The sequence below is a fragment of the Cryptomeria japonica genome, chromosome 9 (assembly GCF_030272615.1).
Source record: "Cryptomeria japonica chromosome 9, Sugi_1.0, whole genome shotgun sequence".
Lineage (NCBI taxonomy): Eukaryota > Viridiplantae > Streptophyta > Pinopsida > Cupressales > Cupressaceae > Cryptomeria > Cryptomeria japonica.
The window spans coordinates 748,285,263-748,303,689 of NC_081413.1; the positions used below are offsets into that span (position 1 = coordinate 748,285,263).

The 18,427-nt window shown below is 35.2% G+C and overlaps 1 protein-coding gene across 2 annotated transcripts in view; it reads left to right on the plus strand.

Moving 5' to 3' along the window:
- The first annotated feature begins 3,541 nt into the window (after nt 1–3,541).
- Nucleotides 3,542–18,427, plus strand: part of LOC131064656 (nuclear transcription factor Y subunit A-1) — a 92,075-nt gene continuing 77,189 nt past the window's right edge. Inside the window, exons 1-3 of one of the 2 annotated variants that reach the window (XM_057998884.2) lie at nt 3,542–4,073; nt 4,654–4,938; nt 5,028–5,136. In XM_057998884.2, coding sequence (XP_057854867.2) covers nt 4,933–4,938; nt 5,028–5,136 — 115 coding nt within the window. In that variant the 5' untranslated portion in view covers nt 3,542–4,073; nt 4,654–4,932. Of the gene's footprint in view, nt 4,074–4,653; nt 5,137–18,427 lie in introns of both variants that reach the window. The other variant, XM_057998883.2, reaches the window with a different exon arrangement.

The window sequence follows — 18,427 nt, forward strand, 5'->3', positions numbered from 1 at the left end:
ATTTTGATTGGTTATTAGATTTGAATCCAATCAAATTAGTCCAATAGATGACTTGATTCTGACATTTCCTTGTAGCAACATTAGCTCCTAAAATTTTGGTGTGTAGAGAAGTTTTGTCAGTTTTGGAATTGGAATCAAATCAATCATGCACATTTTTAGCATTTCCAAGTGCCTCAACTTCTTCTATTCTAATCATAAGTTTATATTTTGTTCTCCAAAGAATCTGACATGCTCTCCTTTTGGCATATTTTGTAATTGATTATCAAATGGAAAAGTGACAAGTGTACAATTGGATTTAAGCTTGTTTTTCTCCCTTGTTCTTATAAAAGGTAATTGTGAGCCATTGTACCCTCTTCTTCTAATTTTTTTTGGAGAGAGCAACCTTTTCTTGTAAAGTGTTCATAGATAGGTGTCTATAGTAGAAGGATACAGTTTGATTTCTTACATGTATGTGTATCAATTTTTTTTTATCATAATACAAAAAAGCATCATAAATTTCTATTACAATTGTTTGCACAATATTGTACTTGAAACCTTTTTGAAATATAATCAACAAGTTTCATGTGTTTTGGATCTATGATGTTTTTCATGGTGTATGTTTAGTTTTTGACATCTTTTCAAGTAAAAGACTAAATTGATTTGAATTGAACATAAAGGTTTTAAGCGTGATGTTAAGGATCTCAAGTACAATTGTGATAGGATCTATAATAGAATTGGTGTAAGGCATTAATTTTATGAAACCATTGGTTTAAAACCAATTTGTTAAACAAGTGTAAGTTTCTCATCTTAATCTAACTCCATAGCCTTGATAAGGCATCAATCCTAAAGTTTGAGTCTTTCATTTTGGAGATAGATTCAAATAAAAAATCATAATTTTATTTTCATGTATTGTAATGTCCTACCCTAGTTTGGAACACTGAACTAATTGTAGAACTAAAATTGACATGCTTGTTCCTTGTATTATTTTTGTTTGGTCGATTTTATCTTTTAGAACTAGACATGAGTTGCAAAAGGGTTTTGTGTTTTTTGTTTTGAAATAGTAAACACACGTATTAAATATTGAAAATCAAGTATCATGCAACTAGAGAGAATTTAATTTCCAAATTTCATTATAGTATCAGTATTACAAAATTTGTAGACAAGGAGAATGACCTAGTTCAGGATTAGGTCTTACAAATAAGATTTAAGCATAGCCAGTAGATGTTCTCTAAATCTTGATGAAGAAATGCTACTAAATAGCAGACTTATGGGTTTGAAACACTTAGCTAGCAACCACTTAGCTCACTTAGAAATTTGATTGGAGCACCTTCAAATCTATCCTCTCCAACAAAAAATACCTCTCGATGGGATAGCTTGATTTGGCTGATCAAGAAGTGCAAAAAGGTGTCACCAAGACCTAGGCAACTTGGCATAAAATCACCACCTATTAGGGAGCTATATGACCTACTTTAAATTTGGTTTTTGATATTAGTAACCCTTTAGTCCCCTTAAACTGTTGGAAATCTACTCCAAACCCATTAAGAATGAAGGACTGATGTAGCCCAATACCAAATAGTAGTTGAGTGGCTTTTCCCAACTCCAAAATGGGTAGAAAGGGGTAGGCAAGCAAGCTCCTCACTTAGAAAATAACTAGTAAACTGCTACAAACCGATTTCTTTTCTGCTCTAATGAAACCCTTGAAGTAGGATTTCCTCACACACCTTGGGAAAATCTTTCACTTTTACCGATGTAACCCTTATGAAAGGTTTCATCTTCACAAGATACTCTAAACCTTTAGGTTCAACTAACTCCTTAGGAGGCAAAAGAGATAATATTCAACATTCCCTAACAAAATGACTCAATTTTGTTTTTTTTAGGCCTCCTTATATCCCTATGTCCTAATTAGGGCTTTTCCTTTCCAAGCACCCACTTTTGATTATATTAAGTTTATTCACTTTTAATCTCTCACTAACAAACCTTTTTCCTCTTCTAAAGGGTGCCCACTCACACTCTCTCTAGACATTTTAAATAAAGTAATAAAGTGGACTTTGGAGGCGAGTTTCCCAAGTTTAAATATTGGTTTAACTTGGCAACTTGAGATATTATAAAATATTAACTAATACCTCCCAATCCACTCTAGCAAGCTGTTTGAACCATGTGAGAATCAACCCAACATGGGTCCTCTATCTATTCTGTTAGTCTAAGAGGACCTAGTGATGGACTAACCTTGTTAACTAAAGCGAGCTGGGAAAAGGACATTACATGTATCTGGTAGGTTAAGCAATTAGGTTTTATATTCTTAGAACAAGAAAATAATATAGTTAAGAAAATAACGAAACACAAAGGATTATTTTATATTTTCTTGGTTCAATGGATGAGAATATTTTTGTTTCATAATACCCTACTAAATATATGAAATAGATCTTTAGGTATTGTTATAGGGCTACCCCCCTTCATCATGTACAACCAAAAGTGTAGAAGGATTTAGCCCTAATCCTTGTTTGTTGGCAACTAATCTAGGGTCTTTGAACATAAGAAGTGGCTAACCTTTAGAAGGTCTTAGAGGAATCAATTGATAAAAAATAACAGGGTTATTTATTTATCGTTGATTTTTATGTTTCTTTACCTTACATTCATTTGTAAGGTGGTTTCATTTGCCTACAATAATATATCTTGTTAAGTCAATTGATGTGGTAATTTTTTTCGTCAATATTTATATGTTGATTTCAAGGGTTTAGGTAATTTGTTGAATCTAGTTCCCAAAAATGTATCACTCCTGATTTCTTCATATCTTGAATTAACCATTTGTGTAAACTAAAATTCTTAAGAACTTCTTCACAAAGAATCTTGTTTTATTTCCCACCTACTATGCTCAATACTTACCAAAGCTTATTAGACCTACTTAAATGAAATAGGGCCCAACCTATCAAATCCAATGATTTAAAGACAATGAATTCTTATTCAAGCTTATAAGACTTATTAAGGTGAAATAATGTTCAATACACTAACTCCAATGCTTTGTAAATAAATATTGGTTGGATTTTCGTTCAAATTTATTAAACCATCTAAGAAATTTAAGTATTACCTATTTGACCAACTCTAATGATTTAACTTTAAAGTTAAGATTTTTATTCTTAACTAAGATTATTAGGCTTCCTAATGTTGTCCAACTTGTTAACTTTAATGAATTGAACATTAAAGTCGAAGTTCTCATTCTTAGCCAAGCTCACTTGATTTACCAAGACAAAATAATGCTCTACTCATAAACTTTGATGATTTAAAAATTAAAATTTAAAGTCATAATCAATGTCTTTATTCTTATCTAAGCTTATTAAATTTAGAGAAAATGAAGAATGTCTTCCACATAAAAGATCAAAATTATACTCATAAAGATCTCACACAAATATACCAAAAAAGAAAGAGATCAGAAAAATTGAATCCAATACCAAAATTCAAATCTCTATAATTATAATTGAATCAATTTATTTATTTAATAACCTAATAATAGCGTAAGATTAAATAAGAGTATCTATACACTCCAATTATATCCATCCCCACTGAGAAAAGGAGGGGGAAAGGAAGAGTAAGGATTACCTGCGCATTTGTGCTCTTCTTAAATAAACCCTCGCTTGGGGTTTGTAAGTGGACGTGGCATGTTCACAAAGCAAACGGAAGACCTCACGGAGCTTATATTCCTTGCTCATGCATATTTGAATATTTAGTAAAAGCACACCAAAAGATTTCTCATTATTTTTATTTTTCTGAGTGGATCAAATGTTGGTTGTCTACTTTATGTAGGGGAAAAAAGAATTTTGTTGTGGGGCACTATACGTGGAATGATGAAGAGGATTGAAAGTAAAAGGAGCAGCATATTTGATATCTAGTGCGTGGAGTTTGTATTTGTTTGCTTAGCCGAAAAAAGTAGGCCAAAGCCACTGGATATGTCTCAAGCTCATGGGAATCGTTGAGAACTTCAATATGGATATGATCTGTAATTGTTATCCACCTTTGATAGCAACCAGGCTTATTAGACTTTTTTGAAACCTCAGTTGTTCTCAACAACGTGATATATTCTTTCCATAGATTTGGTTAAGGTATTTACAAATTATCCAATTCCTTAAATGGGTTTTCTTCTCGACGTATATTGTTGCATTTGCAGAGAATAGATCTTTTTATGGAAATACGGGTTGTGGCTCTGTTGAGTTTGTGATGTATGTTTTTCCCAGCTGGTTAAGTTTGTTTTCATTTAATTCATCCCCAATTAGGCTTTGCTTCCACGAAGTAATCAATTATGAATATACAGAGTTCAGCAATTAAGACAAATACAATCACCTATGAAGTTCTTGGGTTTACTGAGCTTGGGAACATTGTGGGTATGTTTGTAATTGACACCAACATAAGCAGCTGTGGACTTAATGAGATTTCTAAGCTAGGGAAAATTGTGGGTATGTTGGTAATTTATACCAACATGAGCAGCTGTGGAATTAATGAGGTTTCTAAGCTTGGGATTATTTTGGGTAGAGGAGTAATTTAGACCAAAATAATGTTAATCATAAGCAAGCTTTTTGGTAATTTTGTTTGAGCGTGTATTTTGGGTAGTGGGGCGTGAATGCATCTCTCTATTCATGTTCTCTGTATTTATGCAAAGGCTCTTTTTAATTTTGTATGATTCAGGTGGAGGTGAATTACTGCTAGAAGACGGATATTTGGAACCCTGAGCTCTATTTTCGGAAACCAGTGGTTTGTTTCTGATTCTTTCAAGTTCTAGGGAATAATCTTTAAAGGGTAGCAACAATGGTAAGCATGCTAGTTTTGTTTCTTATGTGAAGGGAAAGTCAGCAGTGTTGGCTTTTTTGAGTGCTGTGGCAATGAAAACTATGAGCTACAAAGAAGAGGGCGCATTTGTGGGAAAGGGCAGCTTCCTCCCACAGTCCTCTGGTATGTCCTGGTGGAATGGAGGTGGGTCTCAAATGACGATTGGGGGATCATACAATTCAATCAAGACTTTATTTGTAGACCACTCTAATGTCCTTCCTGCCCCTGTGAAGGAAACTGCTGTCCTGTGTCACCAGCTGCATGTGTCGGAAAAAACACAGTCAGAGAATGAAGGTGTGAATATGGGGCCGATGAGATTGCAGTTCTTGTCAACTCAATCAGGTATGCTTTAAACTTCTGATAATGTTCATTGTCTTTTGACGCAGTCACGCATTCATCTAAGATTCATGTTATGATTAATTTGTGGAGTTTACTTTTAGTTTATTGTTATGTGAAAATGTTAAACATGAAACGTGTCCAGAGTCTTTTGTAATTAGCATAGGGAAGTCCTCTTGAAATGTTGTCGAACAGTTGAAGACAAAATATATGGTAGTCTGCTTCTTTGCCCTGCACATTTGGAAATTTTGTGGTGTTTTAAACATTAATACATTTATGTTCATAGAAAAGAAAAAGAAAGAAGCTCTCCACAAATGGCTAAAGTAGGCTACTCTATCCCAAAAGTATAGCTAGTTACAATAGCAAGGGCGAGCGAAGAAGGAGCTCCAACATCTAAAAGAAATAAGAGGATGGAATTGTGCCCGATCTTATATAATCTAGGAATAACCAGTGGTTTGTACATATAGAGCCATACTTCATCACGAATTCTGTATTGTTAGTAGTAGAGCTAATATGGAAATATGATTTTTTTGGAGTGCCTAGTGGTTGGCCTGCCACCCAATTACATTATTTTGACACCAAATTATCACAAGTCATCTAGCAACTTAACCACCAGCGGTTTGTACAGACAGAGCCATATTATCTTCATCATGAAATTCTGTATCGTTAATGATTTTTTGGCATTTGGTTTGGTTTGCCACCCAACAACATCATTTTGACACCGAATCTATTCACCTAGCAACTTGACCTTATCACTTCACAGATTGTAAGTGTAGTTAGTATCGTTTATGCATGGTGAGAATATTAATCATCGGATAAGACAGTTCTGATCTAGTGACTTATTTCCAGTAGTCAGTGGTCTCTTTTTTGAGTATCGATTCTTTTTGGTCATAAATGAGAACAATGAACTATTTTCATCAGAAATATCTACTGATACAAGAAGTCAGCTATTTGGGTTTGGTCAACTAAAATTCAAGAATACACAGTATCGATCACTTATACCTGGTGAATCTGCTATGAAACATCTCACTATTCACAAATATGAATGGTAACATTTGTGTCTCAGAGAAGAACCAGAAAGAAGTTTATTACTCATAAAGAATGCAAATACATAAAGAGGAGAAATGTCAACGAGGAGTACTTTGCAATCAAATGGAGAGAAAATGATGCACCCACAACCTAGCAACCTTCCACAATCTGCGAAAGGGAGAAACCCTTCAGAATTGGGTAATATTTTATATATGATTACATGATTCAAGGATGACTTTGGTGGGGCATAGAATGGATGTTTAACATGTCACCATAATTAGAACCGACACATTCCATCTTCAAAGTTAATATTAATTTGATATGCACTGAGAGTTATCCAAAAAAAATGTCAATCCCTATGTTCTTACATTTATAGTGCAGTGGGGTTGTCACCTTGAGTCTTTTGGGTACCTCTTGGTGTATTAGTTCCATTAACTCTTGGTTCCATCAGTAACGTATTAAGATGGATATGATTATTCATTATACATAAATATAATACAAACTTGTAGCCGATGTTACGAATAAGACTTTCCTTAAACCTGTCAATGTACTAGCATCCTAAAAAAGTTTGATTTATAATGTCAGCTGCATACATGACATTTGTTTCTTTTATTTTATATTTCAAAAATTACTCATAAGAGTTAAATGTCTGTAAAAGTGTCAGCCATCAATGTTTCCCATATATCCACCCAACACATCAAAAGCTCAAAGTGATGTAATAAACGGTCATTAGTTATCATCAGTCAATATTTATAAACATGACCTATCTTTTCATATGGTTACAACCTATGATGTCCCTTTGCTAACCTAGCACACTGTTATTTATTTTCACCTATATGATATTTTTATATTCTATTGATATTCAATAAGTAATATTTAAATGGAAGAACCTGGTTGGTATATGATAGTGTACAATGTGCCTTTTGGTGCGAATAGATATTATTGCAAGACTACAAGTGAATTTTATTTTTGGAGCAAATAAGCAACACATTCTTGGGATCATACATTCAACAACCTATGAGTAGATTCATTAACTAGCAATTTTGAAATTTGGGAGCTAATTTAGTTCATTTTATTTAGGCGTATAACTGAATTTGTCCCAATTTTTTAATTTTAAAATTAATTTATATTATAAATCAGGCATCATGTAACAGGAGCTAATGTATGACCTGTTTTTTTCCTTGGTATTGTTCTTAGAAAAGCGGTGAATATATACATGTTTTTGGTAAAGCAACTGTCAATGAGATTTAGAAGAATCATACTGACAATATGATACGTGCAAACACATTAGAATCACAAGTTGTCGCTGTCTAGGTTTGTCATGGGTTTAGAAGCATCTCAATTGTACGGTTCTTTAATGCAGCAACATTTTTTTATGGATTTTATTGATCCTCTTCTTAAAAGCATGTTGTCATATTTGAAAATTTTGTTTTCCTAAATTTCATTTGGTTTCTTTACAAGTATTTAGAGAGCATTCTTGTGCAAATTTTGGTTGAGCAGTTGCTTTTTCTTTGTTGTTGTGGTTGCTGAAAGAAAAAGGCACTCTTGTGCTAGGCAGCAATGTTTCTATTACTATATATCCATTAAAAATGCGTTGGTTACACATGTATAATTCTCAACAGTTCCTTGAATTCAGCCCAACTGTATTACTAGCTTCTTGTTCTTTTCTGAAGAAACTAAATAACTTCCCACCAAATTAGAGTGTGATCCATCATTTTGAGGTGTGGAAAAGAGATCTTTTGTGCTTCACTAACTTTATGGACGCTGACTTAGACCACCATTTGGCTTGACTATTTATCAATTCTTTCAGCATTTACTTGCCCTTCAAAAATCTTAATTTCAACTCTTGTTTCAGTATTTTTGAAATGCAGATTATTGAACTCTTTTACTTTATCATTGTCTTTTTCTTTCTTGGGATGCTACGCTTCATCCATGAATTCTTCTTCCTGTCTTTGGGGTTGCTCATTTCCTCCTCGGAGTTTCCTGTCACGAGCATGAACTACTGTATCCATGGATGCTTAGTTTTTTTTTTTTTTGTGAGCTCCCTCCTGTTGCTTGGTGATGCTATCTTGGGATTTCATTACATGTTAACGCTTGATTCTAACATGGCAAATCTTTCTGTAGGAAATTTAACGTATTATATTTTCCCTAGTCACCACAGAAATTACCAACTATTTCTCTTTCCATCTCGATTGGTTATGACTTTGATCTCCCTTGGGTAACAGTTCTCTGATAGCCAGGAATTCAAATGGTCTTTATAAGACAAATTATTTAACAAATCCACAAACTCAAGATTAAACAAAACATTATATAATCTCAACAGCAAATAGATGTAAAATACTGTTCCTAACCAAACTATAAGTGCCAATAGCACTTATTTGTAAGTATTTACAAAGTTTCTAATAAGAAAAAAAAAATGTATTGCAAGTTCTTATTCTAAGAATAGTTCGCTTGCAATCTAAGCAAGCTTTAAATGCAAAATTATCAGAATAAGCTCATTTAAATCAAGAAATCATGAAATAAAATGCCTTTGAATAAACCTTCTATAAGATCATTGAAAAAGAGTTGTCTCCCAAAAATAGCAATGACTAACAATAGTTGTGGCCAAAAATAGCTTGGGCTAAAAATAACTAGTCTAGTGTTGGTTGGCTCCTCTAGTGATTCTAATGCAACACCTTGGTTCTGACCATGAGGAATCCGTAGTTGACACTTGAAACACGAGCAATTTATTTTTTGCTTGATAACAACCTCCACATTATCTCCTTTGACAAAAATCAAACCATTGACCTTGAAGCTCTCTCGATGAAGAGTAAAGGAATCCTTAGTTGACACTTGACACTTGAAGCTCCTCTAGTGATTCTAATGCAACACCTTGGTTCTGACCATGAGGAATCCTTAGTTGACACTTGAAACACGAGCAATTTATTTTTTGCTTGATAACAACCTCCGCATTATCTCCTTTGACAAAAATCAAACCATTGACCTTGAAGCTCTCTCGATGAAGAGTAAAGGAAACGATAAAACTCCTAGTGTTTTATCAAACTGTTGTACTCTGCACTTGTGATGACATGCCAAAAAACTATTGTAGATGAAGACAAATAATAAAAAAAACCGTTTATAACACTTCTGAAAGTGAACAAAAAGAGTCTTCAATGGAACTTGGAAAGAATGAATGAGTAAAACAGCAAATGCCAAATTCTTGTATGGAAGAAGCTTTTATATTTTAATTTTGACTTATTTTCCCTTCTTTTATTACATAGGCATGTTTTTTTGGTCTAAATGGACAACTTTTTGTGTTTGAAGGTTGAACCATGCCCTTTCCTAGGCAAAACACACACTTTTAGCATCATACAACAACTTTTGTATGTTTTGAAGTTCACTTCCCTCATGTGATGCTTGTTTTCGGGTCATATAGAATTTTTCTCATATACAATTTTTGTTATGTTTTCAAGTTGACATTGCCCTCCTAGTGGAAAGAAACTCTTTTGTCTCTTGAGTCACTTTTTGTTCTACTTTCATGTTGATAATGGGCAACTTATGCATTTATTTCACTCAAATCACTGTTTTTTAAATTTCAAATTGACTTTAGACAACTTATGCACCTTTTTCACTTAAGTCATTTGTTGTTTTAATTTTAAGTTGACATTAGACAATTTATGCTCTTTTTTCACTTAAAGTCACCTTTTAGACTTGCTATGTCCTTTTTCCAAGGTCACTAGGAGATGGGGGTACTTGGAGACTCTAGAGACTAGTATTGGTACTGGTATGGCTAATATTCAAAAATAGGATATGGGGGGGGGGGGGGTACTTGGAGATGCCAAATTTTTTCTTTAATATAATTTAATAATTTCCAAAAAATATTATCACATAGGACTTTGAAAACAAGAACAAGGGTAAAGTTTAACATTAACTTTAAAGTTTAAATACACAAATCAAAATGTCAAATCTCATTGTGTGAAAGAGTTCAAAACTCATGCTACATATTTCATATTAGATTATCATTACATATTGAAATTCAAAAATATTGACAGTTGATGCTGATAGACTGGTACACAAACATAAAACAAAAATCAGAAATCTATTATCTACTCTGCAACATTTTGATCATCCATATCAATCTCCTCATCTATGATGCTCTCCACAAAATCATCACTCTCAAACTCAGGTTCCTTTGATGGTACTAGAACTAGGGGTAAAATTCATTAAGGCCATTTGATTCAACCACTCTATCCACCATGGCTATTGAATGATGGAAAACAACATTTTTGTTTTGTTTTGACCTTTTCATTTGCCTTTGGTTAGAGGAGATGTGTGGGAGATGGCCAAAAATCTGGTAGGAGACGGTGGGAGACATGGAAGTGAAGTCTCCAACCAAAAATGAGGTCTTAGGATGTGCAAAAAGTCTCTGAGACACGTCTCCGTCTTTGAGACGTGTCTCAAGGGGTGGAGACGAGTTTGCGGTTTACGGAGCCTTTTTCACTTAAAATGCAGTTTTTGTTCAAAAAAATCACTTCTAGTTGCACACTCATGGAGAGGCATGCTTTTTGGGTCCTTTTGCACCTTTTGATTTTGACCTTACTTTTCCTCCCTTCGCTAAGCTCTAATCTTTTCCTTGGTAGATGCCTTGGAAAGCTACTTACATTGGCCTTACAAAGACATTGACTAAAATTGACAAAAACAATGTTCATGACCATGGGAGACAAGGATTCAATTGTGGCCCACAAAAAATGGAATCCCAGGGAAATGATTTGATAGATGATTCACTATGATTGTTTTTGGATGGGTACAACAATTGCCTTAAATTGGGAACCATGACACATACTTTGGGGTGTAGGAGAAATATTAGAATCTTTGGTTTCCCTAATAGATTGATGCCTTATTTGTTGGGCATAGAGTCCTGCAATCTCTAGATTATCTAAATAAAAGGTTATCCTATCTAAACAACATATAAATGAACACACAATCTCAAAATAAGAAAACAGATTACAAAACAACCCATACTACAACATTGATATAGCACACACACATACACGAAAAACAAAATGCTTATTTACAAGCATGTTACACAAAACCATTTATGGGTTGAGAAAAGTAGAAACCCTTTCTTTAAGCTATGAAGTTGTCTGTGGTTGTATTTAGCCTTGAGAATTTGTGTAAGACTCCTCATGGACCAAGGCCCTATATGACATTGGATCTCTTATATGGGGACATAAAAAAATTTGAACTTTAGGATGTATTCGGCTCCTTAAACATAGTGAAAGGTTTACTTGATTAGTGGTGATTGATGCAATGGCTTGATCAAGAATTTGAGTGTATTTTGATCTAAACTTGATTGGAGAAACATTTAGTCTTGAATAGGTGGATCCATCATTAGAAAAGAGTTTTAGAGCGTGTTGTAGAGAAAAAACCAGAATAGAGGAAGAAAAGGAAGGTAATTCAATAGTGATAGAATTAGATGGAAGCAAAATGGTCGTACCATTTTGGTAGTAGGCAAGAATGTTGTACAAGGGCGAGACACAACTTAACATTTTGGCTAGGGCTAATATCGTCCCATGTATGAGAAAGCAACATAGCCAAAACTCTTTTTGGTAGTTGAATCAGTACTCCTTTCACTTCTTTGTGTGGGAGACATATAGCCAAAACTCTTTTGGGAAGAGAATTGATTCTCCTCGTCTCTTTGTTTGGGAGATGTACAGCCAAAACTCTTTTTGGGAGTTTAATTAGTTCTCCTTTTGTCTCTTTGTGTGGGAGGCATTCTAGTTCCACTTCTCAACCCTTGTGCTTGTCGTTGAGCATCAAGAGAGCATTGAAAAGGGGGTTACATGGTGGACTAGGAAGAGCATCTTTGATCGATTAAAAAGAGCCTTGCCTAAGGGTTGTAAGCAATAATTAGTGTGCCTACATGGATAACTAGGAGTTACATTGGAACCCTTGGTCATAGGAGTCAACATGCATCATTGGGATTTACATTATAAGTCAGGAGTTACTCTTGGAGGGGGGTGCATGGGTCCAAGTTGGACAAATTTGACTTGGACTTGGCTTATGTTTTCAAGCTAACGATTTTGGGAGTCCATTGGTGATTTCCTAGATCTCCTTGTTCTATAAATTGAAGATGTGGGAAGGATATTGTATGATATATTCATTTTAAGTACATGCAATTGGTTGACACTATATTGAGAGTTAATGATCTTTGTTGGAAGCATTGAAATCTGCATTGCATTGTAACTTGAGATTAATACGTTTAGTGTGCTTTTGTTTTTAAGTTTTTTGAGAGTATATCTTATGTTGTCTAAGTTAATATGTTGCTGAAATTAGTGTAGATATGAACTTATTTGCATTGCTTCTATCATAAATTTCTTATGCTATTTTACTTCATTTGATAAAAGAGCTAGACTAGCTTGTTAGTTCTATTCCTTGTTTGGGTGGGATCTTTCTGAGGGTGATCTAATTTCTAGGTAGAGTGATGTCTGGCACATCCATAGTGGATATTAAGAAGTTCAATGACACTAACTTTGAGCTTTAATGGCGAAGATGGAACACTTGTTGATTGATAGAGATCATTTTGCTTGTTGTGGATGGTAAGAAGCCCACAACAATGGTCGACAAAGATTGTGAAAAGCTAGATAGAAAGGCTAGTTCTACCATTTGTCTACACCTTTTAGATTTAGTTCTCGTAAATGTGTTTGTGGAGAATATTCTTGAGGTTTTTGTGGGACATGATTAGGGCCTTGTAACAAACCAAGGCCGTGTTGAACAACCCATTCATGCGAAAGAGGCTATATTCTTTGAGGATGTTAGATGGAGATTTAGTGATATAGCACCAATATCATGATTAGTTAGTTGGCATTGATTGATGTCAAGATGAATGAAGAATATCAATGCATTACCTTGATATGTTCATTTCCTAACTCATGGGACAACCTAGTGATGGCAATTTGTAACATCAATTCCAAGCTAAAATTGGAAGATGTGATTAGAGCTTTGTTATTTGAGGGGACCAGGCAGAATCTGTGGATTCCACCATAGATACGTTAATTGTTAGAGGCTATTCAAAGATGTACCCATATGTAAATTATCATATTGAGTCACATTTTAAGCCAAAATATTGCTATTTCTCATTTGTAAGATATACTTGAATCCTTGTTCCTAGTGGTTATCAATGTTGTCATTTTCATTTTTTGCTAACACCTTTGTAGGGCCAGGGCCAACAAAAGCAACTTGTTAGCAGCAATCAAGAAGGAAGACTGAGAGGGGGGGGGGAATTAGTCTTCACTGGATACAAAAAATTAAACTCCAAAACATAAACTGATAAACTGTAGCAATTAAACAGATAAGCAAATTAGCAGCACAACACACAACACCAAGATTTTTGGCGTGGAAAGCTCGGTTAAGGGAAAAACCACGGTGGGAACCTACCTACAGTAAGATGATACTCTGCAGTAGTATTTGAAAATATTACAATGGGGAATGCACATGCATTCATGCACACTGCCTAGAGCTCACTACTCAAAAGATATTTGCCCGAAAGGCTACAACCCTCAGGGAAGTCTCACTGACTTACAATATGATTCGGACTACAATCCGCAAGAAATGAACTACAATGATAGCATCTACAAATGCCCGATGACAGTTCGGGTTAAGCACAATTGTCTGCTCCGCAACACCAATCTCATCTCAACACTTCGCTGAATGATAAATTTCTTGTTTGCACATTCACCTCTCTTTGATAATGCAGACACAATACCAACACCAAAACTAAGTTAATAACTCACCTATATATACAATTCATCAACCTTGATAACAAGGTCGGCTAAACCCTCGACCCTTTAACTCACAAAATTACATTACACGATACAAAGATCAACCACCAGACCAATATAATGATTTACATTACATAGCATGGAACTAATTCAAATTCCCAAACGATCACATCCACCGGAAATCACGCCAAGATCAACCGCAACACACTGATACACCATCAGAAATACCGCATAACACGAAAATCATCACTGGTTGATGAAAACCACCAAAACCTCGCACAACAATCAATGCGGATCGCCAAAACAAATAGGACACGACTAGGAAACACCAACAAGCATGTTAGAATCATCACCAACAGTTGCACCAACACCACTTATCAAATCTTCATCGATCAACATTAGAAAACTCAAGAACACAACCAATCGACAACTGCCACGAAGAAAGATAACTTGCGGGGCACCAAATCACGAACCATCTGAAATGAAGATACACAAGATCATCCCAAACAATATCCCAAAACCTCAGCACAAGATCTGATCACACCGGAATATACCGAAGGAAATACCGGATTCTGCAAAACAGTGATCAGCAAAACCAAACTTCAAAACTGGATTAGAAGTTCTCCCCAAACTCGCCGGAATAAATCACAGGAATATGTTGACATCAATGACAACAACATATCCTAGCAGCAGCAATGAACTACCATATCCAACAACTTCAACAATCTCCCCGTTTGGCATTGATGGCAACATATGAATGTGAAAAATAGTCAGTGCAAAGAAAGAAGATATCACCAATAAACTCCCCCTAAGATCAAGATAGATAATGCAGTTTTTCACATGATCTCTCTCCCCCTTTGACAACAATGCCAAAGATCTCCAAAATAGAAAACCAAACTCTCTCCTAAAACAAAAATATGAATCTCTCTCCCCCTGGGATACATACCCAAATCAACAAACTACTCCAGTAGAGGAGCAACACCAACACACCAATCCGGATAAAAGAATAAGGCTCTGAAATCCACCGGATCGATGCAACTCAATGCATCTAGTTCTCATCAGGAGGGGTGGATACCCCTAACTTGTCTCTTAACTAGACAGATGTATCTGCGGGCAAAGGCTTAGTGAAAATATCAACAATTTGTTCCTTTGTAGATACATATTCCAGCTTCACTTTCTCTTCATTGACTTGCTCTTTTAAGTAATTATATTTGATTGATGTATGCTTAGTCTTTGAATGTTGCATCGGATTCTTTGACATGTTTATAGCACTGGAATTATCACAGTATATAACAGTAGGCTCATCATGAATAACTCTGATATCTTTCAACATTTGCTTCATCCAAACTATCTGACTGCAATTACTAGAAGCAACAATGTACTCAACTTTAGCATTAGATAAGGATACTGAATCTTGTTTTTTGCTAGCCCATGAAACCAACTTCTTACCTAAAAAGAATGCTCCATTGGTAGTACTCTTCCGTTCATCAACATTACCAACCCAATCTGCATCAGTGTAGGCACACAACATGGAATCATCATTCTTCGGATACCAAAAACTATAATCCACAGTTCCCTTTAGATATTTGAATATCCTCTTAACAACAGTGACATGAATCTCCTTCGGATCAGCTTGATAATCTAGCAGCCATACACACACCATGCATAATGTTAGGCCTAGTCTGAGTAAGATATAGCAATCCACCAACCATAGATCTGTACAAACTCTGATTAGCTTTCGAAGATTCATCATTTTTGGACAATTTACAACCAATCACCATAGGAGTTCCAACTGGTTTGGAGTCATCTAGTCCAGATTTCTTCAACAGTTCCTTCACATACTTAGTTTGAGATATAAAGATACCTTTTCTTGTCTATGCAATCTGCAAACCTAAGAAAAACTTCATTTCACCAATCATAGACATCTCAAATTCTTTCTGCATATCACCGACAAACTTCATACTCATATCGTCATCACTACCAAAAATAATGTCATCAACAAAGACTTCAACAATCAAAATCTTATTATTTTCAATCTTAAAGTACAAATTACTGTCAGCAACACCTTTAGTAAATCCCAATTTCAACAAGTATTTGTCTAATCTAGCATACCAGGCTCTAGGAGCTTGTTTCAATCCATAAAGTGCTTTCTTCAGCTTACATACCATGTCTCCATCATCCGACAGTGAAAATCCATTAGGTTGCTCAATGTAAACCTCTTCCTCTAGATCACCATTCAAAAATGCAGATTTGACATCCATCTGATATACCTTGAAATCTTTATAAGTAGCATAAACAAGTAACAGTCTAACAACTTCAATTTAGGCAACCAAAGCAAAATTTTTTTCATAATCAATTCCTTCTTGCTGTGAATATCCTTTGCAAACCAGTCTAGCTTTATTTCTGACTACTTCACCAGCTTCATTCAATTTGTTCCTAAAAACCCACTTAGTACCAATAACATTTTTATCCTTAGGTCTAGGCACAAGTTCCCAAGTGTTGTTCTTTTCAATCTGATCTAACTCTTCTTCCATGGCTCTTATCCAGTTATCATCTTTACAGGCTTTAGCAACATCTTTAGGTTCAAATTTAGAAATCAAACATACCTCTTCTGCAGCTAACCTTTTTCTAGTCATCACACCTTTATTCTTATCACCAATAATCTGATTCTCAGAATGATTCAATTTAACATACCTCGGAGTCTTTTGTTTGTTCTGATCCTCAGGTCCTGAACATCTTCACCAGCAGCAACAACATCCGGATTAACAGTCTCTACCAAATTATTCTGCTTAGGCTCTTCAGGCTGAAAAGAAGCTAAGACAACATGTTGACCATCATCATAAGCTCTGATCTCTTTCCTAGGGTTCTCATCCACCTTCACATTTGCACTCTCAACTATCTTTCTTAGTCTCTTGTTATATCACCGGTAGGCTTTTCTCTTTGTAGAGTATCCCAAAATGATACCTTCATCACTTCTAGCATCAAACTTTTCAATATCCTCATCTCTCTTGATATAACATTTGCTTCCAAAAACTTTGAAGTATTTCACAGTAGGAACATGACCAAACCAAAGCTCATAAGGGGACTTACCGGTATCACCTTTGATGTGAACTCTGTTAAATGTATAGACTGCAGTGCTAATGGCTTCTCTCTAGTAGACCTTCGAAACATTTCCTTCAATCAACATAGTTCTTGCAGCATCCAAAACAGTACGGTTCTTTTTCTCAATAACTCCATTTTGCTGTGGGGTTCTAGGAGCAGAAAGCTGTCTTCTGATTCCATGCATCTCATAGAATGAATTGAACTCACTGGAACAAAACTCCACCTCTATCAAATCTCAGACATTTCAGCATCAATCCGGACTCACTTTCAACTTTAGCTTTGAATATCTTGAATATCTCAAATGCTTCTGATTTTTCCTTCAAAAAGACAACCCACATCATCCTGGAATAATCATCAATTAGCAGCATAAAGTATCTATCACCCTGCACGCCTTCTAACATTTGTAGGTCCACACAAGTCAGTATGCACAAGATTTAGGAGTCCATCAGACATATACTGTTTATTCTTGAAAGAAATCCTTATTTGCTTACCCAACTGACATTCCTTACATACCGGATTAATAGGTTTAACAATCTTAGGCAGATCTCTAACAGCTTTTGTAGAACTGATCTAATCAATGAATCAAAGTTTACATGACACATTCTTCTATGCCACAACCAACTCTCATCTATCTTAGCAATCAAACAACTTTTCTCACCAGCATTCAAATGAAAAATGTTACCTTTAGTCTTAGTCCCAGATGCAATCTCTATACCAGAGGCATTTAAGATCTTGCATTTACCATCCTTGAATTGTAGATCATAACCCTTATCAACCATCTGTCCAACACTCAAAAGATTATGCTTCAAACCTTCAACATACAAGACATCATTAGTGTTATGCTTACCATCAAAAGAAATAGAACCTCTCCCACGGATCACATAGGCTTTGTCATCTCCAAATCTAACTATTCCACCATCATACTTTTCCATGCTTACAAATTCGCTTTTATCACCGGTCATATGATGTGAACAACCGCTGTCAATCACCCATTCACCCTTTTCTTCTACCTTTGCAGCCAAAGCTTTCTCCTCAACAAAACAACTAGTAGAATCAATAGGTACATGTCTATCTTCTTTAATGGCAATAAACACAAGTTCATCTCCTTCTGATTCATCATCTATAACACCTTCATTTGCAGCATAATAACAATTCTTCTAGTTCCTAAACTTCCGGTTAGACTTGTAAGGCTTATCATATTTTTCATGCTTCTCACATCTATCATTCCTATCATGCTTATCAAACTTATCATGTCTGCCATACTTAGCCATTCTCTCCGAGCATCTAGAAGCAAAATGTCCTATCTTATTACAAGAAAAACATTTCAAGGGCAACTTTCCATCATACTTACCGACACCTTTAGGCAATCTCCGGGCAATTAATACTTCAAGCTTATCAAGCTCTCT